At 27.8% G+C, this 16,235-nt stretch overlaps 1 protein-coding gene across 1 annotated transcript in view; it reads right to left on the reverse strand.

Moving 5' to 3' along the window:
• The window catches only part of ValRS (Valyl-tRNA synthetase), a 67,025-nt gene that overhangs the window by 45,678 nt on the left and 5,112 nt on the right, over positions 1-16,235 (reverse strand). Inside the window, exons 3-13 of the mRNA XM_067273842.1 lie at positions 15,451-15,523; positions 15,284-15,384; positions 12,160-12,284; positions 11,915-12,079; positions 9,386-9,467; positions 5,783-5,902; positions 3,935-4,043; positions 3,673-3,852; positions 2,925-3,049; positions 2,728-2,831; positions 2,568-2,649 (exon numbers count right to left, since the gene is read on the reverse strand). Of these exons, the coding sequence (XP_067129943.1) occupies positions 2,568-2,649; positions 2,728-2,831; positions 2,925-3,049; positions 3,673-3,852; positions 3,935-4,043; positions 5,783-5,902; positions 9,386-9,467; positions 11,915-12,079; positions 12,160-12,284; positions 15,284-15,384; positions 15,451-15,523 (1,266 nt within the window). The remainder of the gene's footprint in view (positions 1-2,567; positions 2,650-2,727; positions 2,832-2,924; positions 3,050-3,672; positions 3,853-3,934; positions 4,044-5,782; positions 5,903-9,385; positions 9,468-11,914; positions 12,080-12,159; positions 12,285-15,283; positions 15,385-15,450; positions 15,524-16,235) is intronic.

Below are 16,235 nucleotides of genomic sequence, written 5' to 3' on the forward strand. Positions count from 1 at the left end.
TAATTTATCTTTTTTTATTGTTAACATTGTATTTTTCATAAGTTATTTATTTAACTTGTTTCAATTTAAATTTGTATTTAGAATTCTTCAAAGGTTAAAATTTAAATAGAATGTTCTATTTGTGAAACAGTTTTAAGAAACCTGATGATGGCCTATAGGAATAGACTGAAAACATTAGAAATTAAAAATTTTCTCTCAGCAAAAGCATAGGTGTGGTCATAAATTTGTAAGTTATTCTCTGCTGAACATGTCTAAATTGTACATCAATTACATTTTTCATAATGATCATTTAATTGTTTTTTGAAAAAAATTCTCAGTATATGATAACAAAACTATTTACAATTTCAAATTTATACAAAAAACAATAAATTTATTAGCATACTTTTTACAAAATTACAGTAGAACCTTGATTATCCGGACTGTTCAAAATAAACAAATTTTTACAAATTTGCTGATTTGCACTTGGCGATTGCGACACTGTTTATGTACGTGATGGAATGCATAACTTTTTTTTGTCCCAACATCTCACCCGTCACATTTTGCGTCATAATAAAAATATAACTTGACATACATATTTATAAATAATTTCTGTGGCCAAGGGCGGTGTAAGGCATGGGTGATGTGGCCCATTGCCTACGGCCTTGCGCCTTTAAGGTTTATGCATTACTTAAAAGCCGTGAACGCGACGAAAAAATTTTACTAGTCATAAAATGATAAATAGTTTGCATTTGACAGTTTCAACTGCTTTTTATTTTATAAAATCTGTCTTCTTGTGCCATCAGAGGGCCTTTAAACAATAGACAGTGTTAGTGCTGGTCAGTAGTAGTCCAAATTCAAAACAAACGTTTGTTTCTTGAAAATTTGATCCCGATTTAAATACAGTACAGTATTATTTTTCGATTATCCAGATTTTTCCTTATCCGGACTACCTTCATCCCCAATTAGTCTGGATAATCAAGGTTCTACTGTATTCTACAAACTAGTTTAATCAACATTGACTTTCTATGCTTGAACTATTGTGAAATTTATATATAATAATATATCACATTGTCCTAAATATTAGTCAATGTTTCTTCCCAATTTTAAAACAGAAAAAAATTCCAGTAATGAGTTGCATAACTTTCCCAGCAAAAAAATTTAAAATTGAGGTGGTGTCATCTGTTATATTTTGTTTTAAAAACTTTTTATATTATGAAAAATTACTATAAAATGATCAAAAACTTAATTTTGAGAGTAGAGATGTTTTGTAAAAAATTGTAAATGCTAATAACAAATAAAATCTTCATTAAATCCAACCTCACTCTTAACACATGATCCCCGTCTATCTCCCCAATCCATTGACCTTTAACCACCAAAATTCAATAGCATCAATCTCCCTAATACACTCAAACCTTTTTTGTGCGATTTTTTATACGTGCAATGTGTTTTGTGCAATTATTTTTGTGCAGTATACCAATTTGATTGAAATTCACATACCGCACACAAAAAATCACACAAAAATAGACCGCACAAAAACAGGTTTGAGTGTACAGAAATCTCACTGCAAAATTTCAGAAATTTCTGATAAAAAGCACAGGAGTTATTACCCTTCAAAATGAGTGAACAAAATCATGTCACCTACTCACCCATACATATACACACACATCCAAACATCCAAAAAAAAAATCCAACTTTTTTGCATTTCTTGATTTCAAGGTTGAAAGTCCAAAAATGTAAAAATCTTGGGGGATCATTTTTTGAATGATTGCCATACTTTCCCTCTGTTATAACAGTCTGGAAAGTAAAATTGCTCTTGATCTATATTTGAGTCTCAACTTATACACAAATCCAATTTAACTTCTCTTTGATTTCAATAACTGTCTGTAGTACACATCACATAGAATTAAACTGATGCTAACATTCAGTGTGTCAATTGTTTAGCAATGCTAAACACCAACCAAGTTATGACTTGTCATGCTGCAGTTTGCAAATTATGTACAGGAATTAAGCTTAAGTGTTTGGCATGATTGTAAATAATTGATTAGTTAATTGTTTTTATCATATTCAACAGAATTTTTTCGCAACTTCTACAAAAATTTATTTTGGTAACTTCTTTTTTATCTTACTCCTAGTAGTCTTTACTAATTGAGTGATCATCAAAACCTAAAGGAAGGTTTGCTGAAAATTTAACACAAAATTTATTCTATTGTATTTGTATTCTATTGTATTAATTTATATTTGATATGATTATGTGTTTGATATGATTAATTACAATAGAAATTTATAACTTTATATATATAAGAGTTTAAAAATAAAGTAAAATGTAATCTAAAAATACAGTATTAAAATGTGATCTGTATTAAAATGATCATTTCAGAATAGAAATCCTAAAAACTAAATATACAAAAAGTTGATTTTTCTTGAATTGAGTTCAGAAATTTTTTCTTTGTCATCTAAAATGAAGATATATGTTAAATACAAAAGCAAATGGAAAAAGTTTTATAGCATCACATATAATAAATAATTAATTAAGTGTAGGAAATATTTAATAAATTTTGATAAAAAGTTTCATAACTATATTTACTTACTTGAGCAGCCTTTTGTGCCATATCGTTACAATTTAAAAACCATTGAACTTTCAAAAGTGGTTCTACAATGTCTTTTGAACGACTAAAAATACACACAAAAAATATTAAATACACAATATTTAAAACTTATTCAAAATAACTATAAAAATTGTTTACATACTTGCAAATAGGTACTATCATAGGATTATCTTTGCAATCTCTATATAATCCAATATCTTCAAGTGCTTTTAACACAGCTTTTCTTGCTTCAAAACGCTTTAACCCCTATATTTAAGAATATATAATTTCAAAAACAAGTATTCAGGAATTTATTTGAATAAAACTTAAAATTAAAATCTTTGAATTAATTGAACTGACTGCAAACTGCCCACAGTTGTTTGTGATAATTCCTCCATCATCAAGTATATTAATAAAAGGTAAATTATGTCTTTTTCCTACTTCATAATCATTATGGTCATGAGCTGGGGTAATCTTTACAGCACCTATAAATAAATATTATATTATTATAAAAATTTATTAATACAGATAGTCCTCAGTAATGCATTTTAGTTTTTACATAATTTACAAATTATGTATAGTTTTTGTACTGTACATAATTTGTTCAGTATAATGCAATTCTATGAAAAGTTTTTCTAGATGCCACATGGAAAATAACCTAACACCATCCTTGTATTATAGTTTCCCAACTGGTCTCGAATTATCAGCCTCAATATTTATTTAAAGTTTCTTTGATCTTCTAGAATAATTATTATCAATTGATTTAACCCACTATTTAATGTATGGTGATGTTAATAATTCAGCACATAGATGAAGAAAATTTGAGGTTTCAATATAGTAGCTCTTGCACAAAGATATGCTCAAACTGTAAGATGTGATCTCAGTTTATGACTTAAACAAATAATAAGAGTCAAAGCAATCTTATATATGTAGAATGAAGTTCAGGAATGCATCTGACCATTATACATATATTCTTACGAGATATAAACGTTTGTTTAATGTGCTTTCACTTAATAGTACACTTTCAACAAACATTTACTGCACTAACTGAGAATTATCTGTGTTCCTTTTATAATTATGCTATGCTTTTCTTTAAAATAAAATTTACCTGTGCCAAAATTTGGATCAACAAATTTATCACAGACAATTGGCATTCGTCGATTACAGAATGGATGAATAACAAATTTTCCATGGAGATGTTTATACCTTTGATCATCAGGATGTACAGCAACTGCAGTATCACCTAACATTGTTTCAATTCTAGTAGTAGCTACTACTATTTCTTCTGCTGTAATAATAATAATTATAAAAATTTAATAAAGAGAATTTAAAATTATTAAAATTACCACAATAAAAATTATCTATCATACATGAATTTTCAATTTTATAAGCAAATGATATAAGTACACCAAATTCTACTTTTTCTTTCATTCCTGGCACACTTAATAATGTTCTACCAGACAATTCTAATTTATCTACCTAAAAAAATTAAAATGATTAATTAATGTTAAATAATTGCATTATTTAAATTTAACTAAATAAATTAAAAAGTTATTAAACAAATAATTTTTGGCAATATTTGTTAAACAAATATTGCCAAATCAAAATTAAACAAATATTATTTGTTTAATTTTGAGAAATCTTTTAATGACTTATTCATATTAAAAATTTGCATTGATTTGACAATACTTAAGCAATTAGCAAATGAGTATTAAAAATAGAAAGATAAGACAAAAATGGAAATATTTTAGTTATATTACTGTTATTAATAAAACATTTCAGTAGGACAAAGATCAAGTAGCAGTAGGACTAGAATACAATCATAGCTAAAGAAACAAAAGCAGAAGCAACAATAAAAACGTATCATTATCAATTTATACACATCAAAAGAAAATGAGAAATGTATAATTAAAGTGTAAACTTTGAAAACTAGCAAAATTGTATTTAATTTAACTAGTACTTTTAAATATGTTTTAAATATGGATAAGCTTCAGGTCTACATAATAATGGAATAGAATATATATTTAAATGCATTTAGAACAAATAGCATAATTAAAACTGCTATAAATGTATGTTCCATTTTGTTATTGAGTAGACATCAGTTGATCCTAATTTGAAAGCATTAGTAAAATAAAAAATTTTTGTTAGTTTACAAGATTAGTATTATTATTATATTAACCAGTTTAATGAGATTATTATATATACAGTTGTTTGCAAAAGTTTAAGACCACACATAGAAAAAGCAGATCTAATGGAATTTTATTGCAGGAGTTTCTTGGTGATCATACAACATTTCTTATCACATGGCCATCACGTGGAGAGGTTTTTCTCAGGAGGACCACTCCTCTTTCAGTCAGTGAATTCTTCAGAACTTTTAAATTTACTGATAGCTTGATGAACAGCTGTCTTGCTCACGTTTACTCTAGAACTTATTTGACATTCAGAAAAACCAACTTTATGCAGGTCACTATTTTTCTTCCCTTTTTGCAAGTGAGTGAAGGTTTCTTATCCATTATAATAATTACAGTACAGCACTGTCTATGCCAAAGTTGAGTCAACAACTGCCGATAAACAGCACATGCTTGTTTATTTATACCAGCGGAATGCAAAACATGCGGAATGGAAAACAATTTTTATACTCTATATATATATAGAGTATAAAAATTGTTTGCAAAAGTTACAGTTATTACAGTTGTTTGCAAAAGTTTAAGACCACTAGCTGTTTTCCAGTATTTTACACATTTCATCATTTGCATAGATTATTACATTATCTTGTGTATTTGATTGCATCAGATGCATTCCGCTGGTATAAATAAACAAGCATGTGCTGTTTATCGGCAGTTGTTGACTCAACTTTGGCATAGACAGTGCTGTACTGTAATTATTATACTGTAATTATACTATATATATATATATAATATATATAGTATAAGAATTAATAAAAGATGATAATTTTAATTCTACAAATAAAACAAAAGACAATGAAAATCAGACATTTTAATTATCACATATAATTGATGTTTGTCATTAATTCAATTATTTAAGTTTATTATCTCTCTCAATGTAGATAATGTAATCAACATGTAGATATAATAAATGACATGTATTGGCATGATTTACAATGAGCACTCTCTGCATGAATCTTAATTAATTTTATTTTAATACATAAAATATAAATTTAAATTGTATAAGATTATTATTAAATTTAAAATGTTTACCTCAATATCAGATATAGCAGAACGTAATGCACAAGACCAATGAACAAGTTTATTACTTCGATAAATTAATCCTATTTCATGTAAGCGTACAAATGCTTCTGTTACAGCTTTACACATTTTCTGAAATTAAAAATTTTAAAATATTTTCTTTAGAAAATTTCAATAAAATTTAAATACAGTAATTACACAGAAAAATGCTGAAATAGTTTCAAGGAACCAGAAAAGATATTTATTAGATTAATATTTTTCAGCAATGAAAAAAATATTGTCCATATGATTATATATTTCCTTTTAACTGAACAAGAAGTTACCAACACTGTAGTCTAAAGATGAGTCCAGACTTATTGCATACTCTTATATCATATTGTTGTGGAATATCAATTCAGCTTATTTTCCTCTCATATCTATATCCTGTATCAAATTTCAGGAATGAGATGAAGCTCTATTTTGGACCCATAGTTTCAAGCAGCAATGACTATAATCTGTGAAGCTAACAGTGGCACCTTCATTATACTCTTAAAAGAAAGAAGTCATGACATTTGCAGTTGTCACAAATCTATGTGAGTAGAAAAGTTAACAATGAATCAAATCTGTTGGTGAACTTACATATAAACATGCATCAAAAACAAGCACTTTTGGTGTATAGCCTATGTACTCCATTGTAGAACTGAGAAGTCCTCAGACTGGCAAAATGTGTGCAGGTCCAGAATGGTTTCCCTATATTGTATATGCTATTTTGATGTGATGTCAAAAGACTGACAAGTAAATAATTGTAAGTTTGTTATATATCATTGTATCAACATTTTGATATGGAATGGTGCAACAGATCCATCCATATTGATATGAGGATATGCAACAAGTCTGAACCCACTTCAAGATGCTACTTTATTTGCACAGATTTATTACAGTTGCAAATTGTTATACAAATAACTGTCTATTGGCATTTCAGAAAATATTAAAAAATAAATAAAAATTTGAAAGTGTTCTAGCAAATTGTTATTCTTGAAAATTTCAAAAAAATTATATTAAAAAATGTCCTTAAATCATTTATATTGATATTAAACATGCTTGTCTGTTGATGATCCTAATTTGAAAGCATAAAAAGTTGGACTGGTCAGTCCAGAATCCTGACTTAAATCCTACATGAACTTGAAACTGGATTGCTAGGTCTGTACATTGCCCTAAAACAAAGCTCAATTGGTCACATTGCTTTGAAAGTTGAATGGTGGAACATGTTGCTGGATATTTTCTAAACAATTATGGAGAATATGTCACAAAGACTTGTAACTAACACATAGGCTAAAGGTTTTAGTATATGATATTAAATCATTTGCTAGTACAAATTATGGAGTTATTGAAAAGTTTGCAAATTTTCCTAGCAGAAAAGAAAAATTTGATAAATTAAACATATTTTATCCTATATAGTCACCTCTCAACTCTACAGATTTATTACAAGTTCCTCCAGTTTTTTAATCCCTTCAAAAAGAACTTAGATTGTCTAACTAAAGAGTCATTGGAGCTGTGGCCCTCTGTAGTCCCAATTTCATACCCGTCATGTATTTTTTTAAACCTGGAAAGATGATGATTCAAGGGGGCAAGATTCAGTGAATAGTCAGAATGCAACAATTCAAACACCAAATCCTTGATTTTTTTTGTAAGATTTTGATGACTGTATGGGTCGAGATGTAAAAAGAAATTATTATTTTGTCACACCAGACTTTTATATAGATATCAACACAAGGAAATATCTTTTTGCAATTTCCTTGGAGTATGAAAGAAATTATTTTAAGATGTTATCTTGCAGAAAGAGTACACTTTAACTCAGCTTTCTATGCTGTTTTTTACACCTTCAAAATCTCTTGCAATTCATCCAATAGAAACAAGTAATAAATGATGTTGATTCCATAGTCCTTTGGCAGATGCTGTACTAAAGTGATACCATCCTTGTCCTAGAATACCTACAATTTCTCTGAACACACAATTTCTTTGGCTGTGAAGACCATCTATGATACCGTTCCTTTCATTCCATGCCTCTATGATTGTTCCTTTATCATAGTTCTGGATCATAGTGATGCAGCCATATTTTATCAGTAGTTACTTATTAGGCCATAAAATCCTCAACATTGGCACAAAACTATACCAAAATGGCTTTGGAGGCAATCATCTAATTCCACTTCTGATAGCATTGAGAAGCTTCAGAATCCATTTCACAGAGAACTTTTGCAAGTCAATAACATCATAAATTATGCATGGAAATCCTTTCATAGAAAATCTGCAAGATTTTGGAAATCATCTTAACTGAAATGCAGTTGTCTTTAAGGATCAGATCATGAATTTCATCTGTTACTGCTAATATTGGGCATCCAGAATTTACCTTGAAATGGTCAGTTCAGGAATGTGCCACCCACACTGCAGGAAGTAGAACTTCATGACTTCATATCTCTCAATGTTGCTGAATTTTAGTTTTGGTGTAGTCAGCATTAATTCAAATTGTTGAAGCAAGAAGAAACTAATGGTCATAACAGACTCTTATGGTTCATGCTCTAGTAATGACTTCTATTATTTTTATAGTACAGATTTTACTCTTAAATTTTGAATAAAATTGTTGAATCATTTTGGACTTATGCAATCAATATTTTGTCACCTAGATTTATAATGAGAGAGAATAGTGGCACCAAGCTACCAAACAATGTAGGAGTCTGCATATGTTTAATATCTTGTTTGAAAGCTGACTGCCTCCTGTTTGCCCATTTAAAAGGTTTATTTAAAAATATTGAGCATTTATAAGTTAATAGCATATTTTTAAAATTTTAACATATTATTGGTCAATTAGTTAACATGTAACATGATGTGCCTCAAGCTATCATTTGTCAGGTGAATATAGAATTATCATGAAAATTATCCTATTATGAAGTTATTGATGACTAAAAATACTTGGAATTCCCATAAAAAAAAACTAGTGGAACCAAGTTGAAAAGTAAAGCCCTATGAAAACATCTAAATAATGGAAACTTTTGAAAGTTGTGGCATAAGGATACTGGAACCATATTTGAAAGTAAGATTCAACATAAAAATAAAGTGCACATTACACAGACTACAATTACAGGAAGTTTTGGTGAAGCAATGTCACTATTATAATAGTGAGGTTGCAGCTGAAGTTTTCATCTCTAAAACGTAAACGTTGAACGTCACTATCTTGTAAGCGGCGCTTGACATTCGACATTCATGTTTTAGGGATGAAAACTTCAGCTGCAACCTCACTAATAAATCATTACAGAAAAATACTTCAAGCTTTACAAGTGCCTTAAAATTCCTTTACTAATATTTTGAGCAACATTATTGAAGGAAATTTAAGACAAAATAAAGCTCAAAGCATTTTTGTGGCAATGCTTGTTTTCCTGATTAGGATTCTATTAATTATAAATATTTCATTCAATATTTATGTTGAATGTTAAATATCTCTTTTTGAAAATATTTTGAAAAAATCAAAATTACTGTTAATTGAATAACATGTCTATTTTGCAATACTAACATATTTTTAAATGAAATATTCACTGCAAAAATAAAAAATATTAAAAATTACTGATAACATAATTTACTCACAGGATCCATAGTAAATGTGGCTCTGTCCCAATCTACAGAACAGCCCATCAGTTTTAATTGTTTGTAAATATTGTCACCTTTTCTGTAATTATAATTTTTAAAAATTACAAATTATCAAATACTATATAAAATGATTAATCAATCAATAAGTATACATAAACTTTTACTAGCTTACTTTTTCAAAATAATAGCAAAACAGAAAGTAACAAATTTTAACATCCTTTTAATTAAACAATTAATTCTAAATGATAGAATTCAGTAAAAAAATTATGTAGTTTATCTTTGATTTTAAGTAATATGAATACTAAAGGCCATATGTTACAAAAATTTTGTTGATACAAGCTGAAAAGTGTTTATATACAGACTGTTACTATTAAAATTAATATAATAAAAATTTGAATGAATGCAAATGAAATTAAAGTTTAATGCAATCAAGCTTACATATTTTAGAGAAATCAAAAATCGTGCAGTGTTTATAGAAAACATTTTCTTGAAATTAAGACTTTTGTCACAATTACACTTACCATAAGAATATTTTAAAATTCATCAAAAATAAAGAATTTTATAACAATACATTATTTACTTTATACATTAATTTGTAAAGATCCATATAAACCTTATTACATACATAAAGCTTTATAATTAAACCATTCAATTAAAATTTAATTTCAATTCAATATAACTATACAGTAGAGCGTCGTTAATTGGAACGTCAGTAATTGAAATGGCCGGAAATTGGAACGATTTTCAGTCGGACTGTGTCGTGCTGAATCGAACGTTTTTGATACTAGATTTACTTCTAAAGTATAATTTTCATGTTTTTTATATTCTTCAATATATTTATTTTGTTTGTACAAAATAGAGAAATAATTTTTAACGATACGATAGCCTCGATTATTATTATAAAAATTTTCGTTAGGCTTACAATCGACGAAAATTCAACACGAAGCGACACGCAACGGAGAAAAATTCAACAGGAAGCGATACGCAACGGAGAAAAATTTGAACATCGGACAGGTTAATATATTTTTTCGTACAAAGTCGGAAATTGGAACAAATGACTAATTGGAACAATCCCAGTTCCCAATTGACGCCAATTTTCGACGCTCTACTGTATATATAAACAGTCAGATTGATAAAGGTAGCCCATTAACTTGTTCCCACATTATCAGAAAACAAAAATAAAAATTAATAAAATTCATTCCACTTCATTTTCTGTTTAATTCTATTTCAACTAAATCAGAATACTTCAAACAGATTTCCATTGACTGTAGCGCTAGACTTATAAACTAAGACATTGCACAACTTTGTCATAATGAGATAAAATTGAGGAGGAGATGAAAAGAAAGAAGTGATCCATGCAATTGTTAGGCACAGAAAAGACAATCCTTGTACCTAATGGATGCAAACAGGTAAACTTTGCAATTGTCGTCACTTGTTGGCCACAGGAGAGGCTATCCTTGTACCTACTGACCATGGTAGACATCCTTGTACTTGTCAACATGGAAAGGCAACAACAAAGCAATCATTATTGATTGCTTTGCTTTGTTCATTTTTGTGCCTATTTTTCCATTAGGCACATGCAATGCTGTTTTTATTTTTGATCCCTGGACCTAAATTCCATTAGGCATGCTCAGTCACACCAGAGAGCACAGGCATTGTCACTTTAATACCTTCGTATATCGAAAACAAATTCATCAACCCTACATTTTACATTTAAATTGACCCTCATTATATTTTTGGATTTCTTACTGCAATTAATAGAAAATGGCAAAGTTTTATCAAAATCAGCCCATTCAATTTTGAGAACAAACTCAATTCTATAGAAAAGCCTGTAGAAAACATGCTAGCAACAAAATCACATGATTAGTGCAATATCGCTTTGTCACACATACTCATGAAACCTCATATTTCAAAAATGAAGTCATGGACCCCCATTTTTTTATTACATTTTTGAATTCCTCATTGCAATTAATGAAAAATGGCAAAATTTAATAAAAATCAATCAAACAGATTTTGAGTATGAACACAATTCTGTGAGCCATATAGAAGGGGTTTCACTAGCGATCCACCACAAGTATCCATTTATGATTGTTGTATAAATGATCAGTGTCATTAATGCATCATTACCATTATGTTTTTCTATTAATTAAAACATGACAGAAACTTCGAATAAAAATGGAAAAGTTGAAGTATTTCATGCTCTAGGTTTCCAAGATAATAAATTTATAGACTCAAAGTGATGTCACTATTTTTGTTTCTACGATATTTTCTGTGTAATGTGGAAATGGGCCTTTAAGGTTCAAATTTATTTGTTTGTTGGACCCTCAGAAATTTTCATGGATGTCAAGCCATTCATAGCCCAGTCATTCCCATTGAGAGCCAAATCCATGATAAGCATAAGAAGAGCATCTCTTAATAGCACAGGGTGGAAAGACTAATAAATAAATGAAAATATATATGTATATATTTTCATTTATTTATTCATGTATATATAATATACATATATATTGTTTTCATTCTCCTTACTCCTTTTTCCATTTCCAGATTTCTTCAATAAAGTTTTCCCTTCCTAAATCATGGCGAGTTTTCTTTTGTTCTCTCCAAACTTTTTTCTCCACGACTACTTGAGTTGCTATACCAGCATGATCACATCCTGGATTCCATAAAGTTGTTTTTCCTTTCATTCTATTCCTATGATGAAATACCAAAATATTAATTTTTAAAATTTTTATCCATTTAATTTTTCATTACATTTAACTTTAATAGCATACCAACGTGTTACAGCATCTTCAATAGCTGAAGTAAGAGCATGTCCCAAATGTAAATTTCCTGTTACATTAGGTGGTGGAATAACAATGACAAATTTCCCCTTATAATTTTGTTCTTTTAAGTTTCTCTAAAATAAAAATGATTTTATAATTATAATTCATATATATTCCCTTTAATGAAATTATGCATTTTTTTTTTTTTGTTACTTTCTCTTACACACAATGAAGTGGTATAATAAGGCAATAGACTATCAACACATCCGCTTTATTAAATATTATATTTATTGCCAAGATGCATTTTGGGTATAAACCCCTCTTCTGTTGACTAAAAATATACAATTGTAAATACTACATTATTATTAAAATAATAATGTAGTATTTACAATTGTAAAAGGCTCTTAAAACTTACAACATACCTTGATGTACATTCTTCCCCCTTTTAACATCACATTAATTTTAATCTTTATGACAGTTCTCACATTTTAACAAATGCAATAATTGCAATACACAGAATCAACACTTCTATGTTAAAATTCCTATTTTTTATTTTTATTTTTGGCATTTACATATTAGCTTTTACATATTTTAATTCTGTATTTTATTATATAATTTACAAATTATAAAAAATATGTAACTTGTTATATATTTTTTATAATTTTATATTTTAAATTACATATTATTTTTACAAATTTTACATATATTACATTATTTCTTTTATTAATTTATAATAATTTGATCCAGTTTTCATTTATTCTCACATTTATTTTTGTTAATTTTTTTGTTTTTAATATTTCTATACTTTCTTTAAATTTTCTATTATATGTATTGACTTCTCTATGTAAAAGTGTAGTGTTTTCTTTATCTATATTACAATTATTAAATAAACAATGTTCATGAAAAACAGAATTATGCCTTTCATATTTTAAATTAATTAATATCCTTTTAGTTTCCCCTATATAGTGATGAGTAATTTTATAAGTGCAAGGAATGGAATAAACTATTTTTGCAGCTTCAACGATTTATGAAAGATATTAATATTAACTTTATTAGTAAATAGAATATTTACTAATAGAGATAATATTAATATAATTCATATACTTAATATATGTGAAAATTTGTAAGTTATCATTCTAAATTTATATAAAATTAATTTTAATATGATGAAATATTCAGTATATAAATATGTAAAAAGTTCTTTTAAATAATATTCTAGAATTAAAAATTTTTCTTGTTCTTGTGGTGTGGTCAAGAATAACAATTTTTCTTGTTTATTAGAATATTTTCTTAATAATGTTAATTTATGAACTAATTAATGTATTTACATTTCAGAAGGTAATGTAAATTTAACTATAGTTATAGTCAATTGATAATCAAACTGATGGATTTTCTAATTGAATAAATTATATTTTTTTATAATTATTCATTTTCATATTTTCACTTTATAACATATAAATTGTCAATGACTAGATCTAGCTCAAAACAACAGCACATTAGGAATTGTGTAATTGGTCTAAACTTTGCTTTTACAGGAATTTGATTAGTAACAAACTCAGCCAGAATTGATAAAAAATGAAAAATAAAACATTAAATTGGAAATGTATGTTAGAACTTGAAATCTAAATTAGATTTTAGTAAAAGTTTCTCAAAATATAGGTGATAGATGATAATTTTATTGCAAATTATAAATTTTATAAATCAGAACTGTATTAGAATAAATTATAAATTGTCAGATGGCAAAATTTACAAATTTCTTCTATATGTATATTATGCTAAGGATATTTTTGTTAGCTGAACTCCTAGATTTCTCAGCAGAGATGAACAATTAGATATTGATAGATAGGGTTGGGCCTGTAGATGTGCAATAAGCATTTTATTTTTTGATCTGTTGATCTGTTCTGGAGATATCGATATCAGGTTCCAAATTTCTAAAATTTTCCTATCATTTTGTACAGGGACTCAATAAGAACTTTTTTGCAATATTGAAATTTTGCATTGCTCTGAGTAATTCATAGTGTTGTGATGACTTAAGGTCGTTCATCAAGAGCCAGTACTTGGGTTCTATTGGATTTATCATCTATGACATACAAAGAAATTTTGTAATCCTTTTTGTAGTAGATGTTGGGAGTGCAAATATATTGGACTACAAGTAACTTTTTATAAACATTAAATTTCAATTTTTAATATAAATTAACTTTTTCTATTTAATTCCTTATTCATAAACTCCTACTAAAACACCGGATTGTAAATAATTCTTCACCCAAAAACCTAATAACCGGTGCCAGTCCACTTAAATTATATGGCAAACGTTTTCGGACACTTCACTGCGCCCTTCCTCAAGCCTTCTAATCTTCTTACAACAAATTTTCGAACAAACGAAGTCATATTTCCGTTACGCACGTGCCAACCGAATAAAATTTAAAAATTAAAAAAATCAAAAAAAAAAAAAAAAAATTAAAAGATTGATGGCTTGGCAGGCCCTGCTGCAAAAAGACGAGACAGAGTAAAAGAAAGGAAACGGGATGATGATCTTTTATTGAAGGTGTGGAGGAGCGTTTTTGAAATTTGTTAAAAAGTGCGACGTTTAGCAATGACGTAGAGCTGCTTACGTCATCGCTCTTTAGAGGAAGGGCGGAGCGATGTAGGAATTTGTAAATAGCAAAACAGTAGAATGTTCGGAGGAAGCTTCATTTACGGAAGATAGTTGAACGGTTGGAATTTGAGTTGTTCGATCTTTTAATTTTTTTTTTAATTTTTTAATTTTTAAATTTTATTTGGTTGGCACGTGCGTAACGGAAATATGACTTCATTTGTTCAAAAATTCGTTGTAAGAAGATTAGAAAGCTTGAGGAAGGGCGCAGTGAAGTGTCCGAAAACGTTTGCCATATAATTTAAGTGGACTGGCACCGGTTATTAGGTTTTTGGGTGAAGAATTAATTCCTTATTCAGCAGGTACCATAACTTGTCTGTTAGTTCTTATTAAAAGAACATTAAAACAGCAAAGAATTCCAAAAATAAAAAAAAAACATAAACAGAAGTTTCACATGAAAAAATTTTAGAATAATATACACGGGATTAAAGACATGAAAAATTAAACAGAATTAAGAGTATTATAATGTTAAAATACTACCTTATATTCAGGCTTAAAAAATCCCATCTTTTCCCACCAAGCATACCAAGCTGCTTCTACATATGGCACACTATAACTGTCAGGCATTGGACCTGACACATCTATGGAATTTAAAAAATTATTAGAAATGTGTCAAAACTTAAATAAAAATTATTAATAAATTTTACCTTTTTTCTCCCCTTCTGGAGTAACTGAAATGTATTCAATTTTTTCCTTTTCTTTTTTCTCTTTAATTTTTTTCTACAAAATATATCAATATAAATTTTTATATAATTTATAATTATCCATATAATGGTTTTCTAATGAAATATTTATTACATAATGTAGTAGTCTTAAGTTTACACAATAAAATTAAATTTTATATAAATGAAACAATTAACCACAAAAGAAAACTTAAATTTAATTGTTTTTTTTTACCAATGTTATATATAAATTTAATTTATTCCACATAAAACTATTATTGATAAGCATGATTTTACATCCTCGTGGGCATCATCAGCAATCTGCAAGCCTTATATAAAGCAAAAAATAAAAAAAACAATGGATTCAGAAATGATTCAACATAAATAGCTTTTGATTTACAGATAAATGAAATTCAGTAACATATTTAAATAAAAGGAAACTCAAACTGTTTATTAAGAAAGCCAAAAATAAGACTTTGACACACATTTAGTTCTTATGATTAATTTTACTAGAGTATCATGAAAACAAAGTTTTTTTCTAAATATACATAATATACACAATATAAAGTTCATCCCAATGGGCAAGTAAAAAAAATCATTAAAAATATAAGACCAATGTTTACATTTATGTGGCCAAATTAGAAGGAATGTAAAAATTTGAAATAGAATATCTAATGAAAGATTATTCTTGTTGATATTTTTGCTTTCATAGAGATAATTTGTAATAGTGTGTGCACTTTTCAAAACCAACACATGACTCTAGTATCTGG

The sequence above is a fragment of the Centruroides vittatus genome, unplaced genomic scaffold (genome assembly GCF_030686945.1).
Source record: "Centruroides vittatus isolate TY-2023 unplaced genomic scaffold, ASM3068694v2 contig_5, whole genome shotgun sequence".
In the NCBI taxonomy this organism is placed as follows: Eukaryota; Metazoa; Arthropoda; class Arachnida; order Scorpiones; family Buthidae; genus Centruroides; species Centruroides vittatus.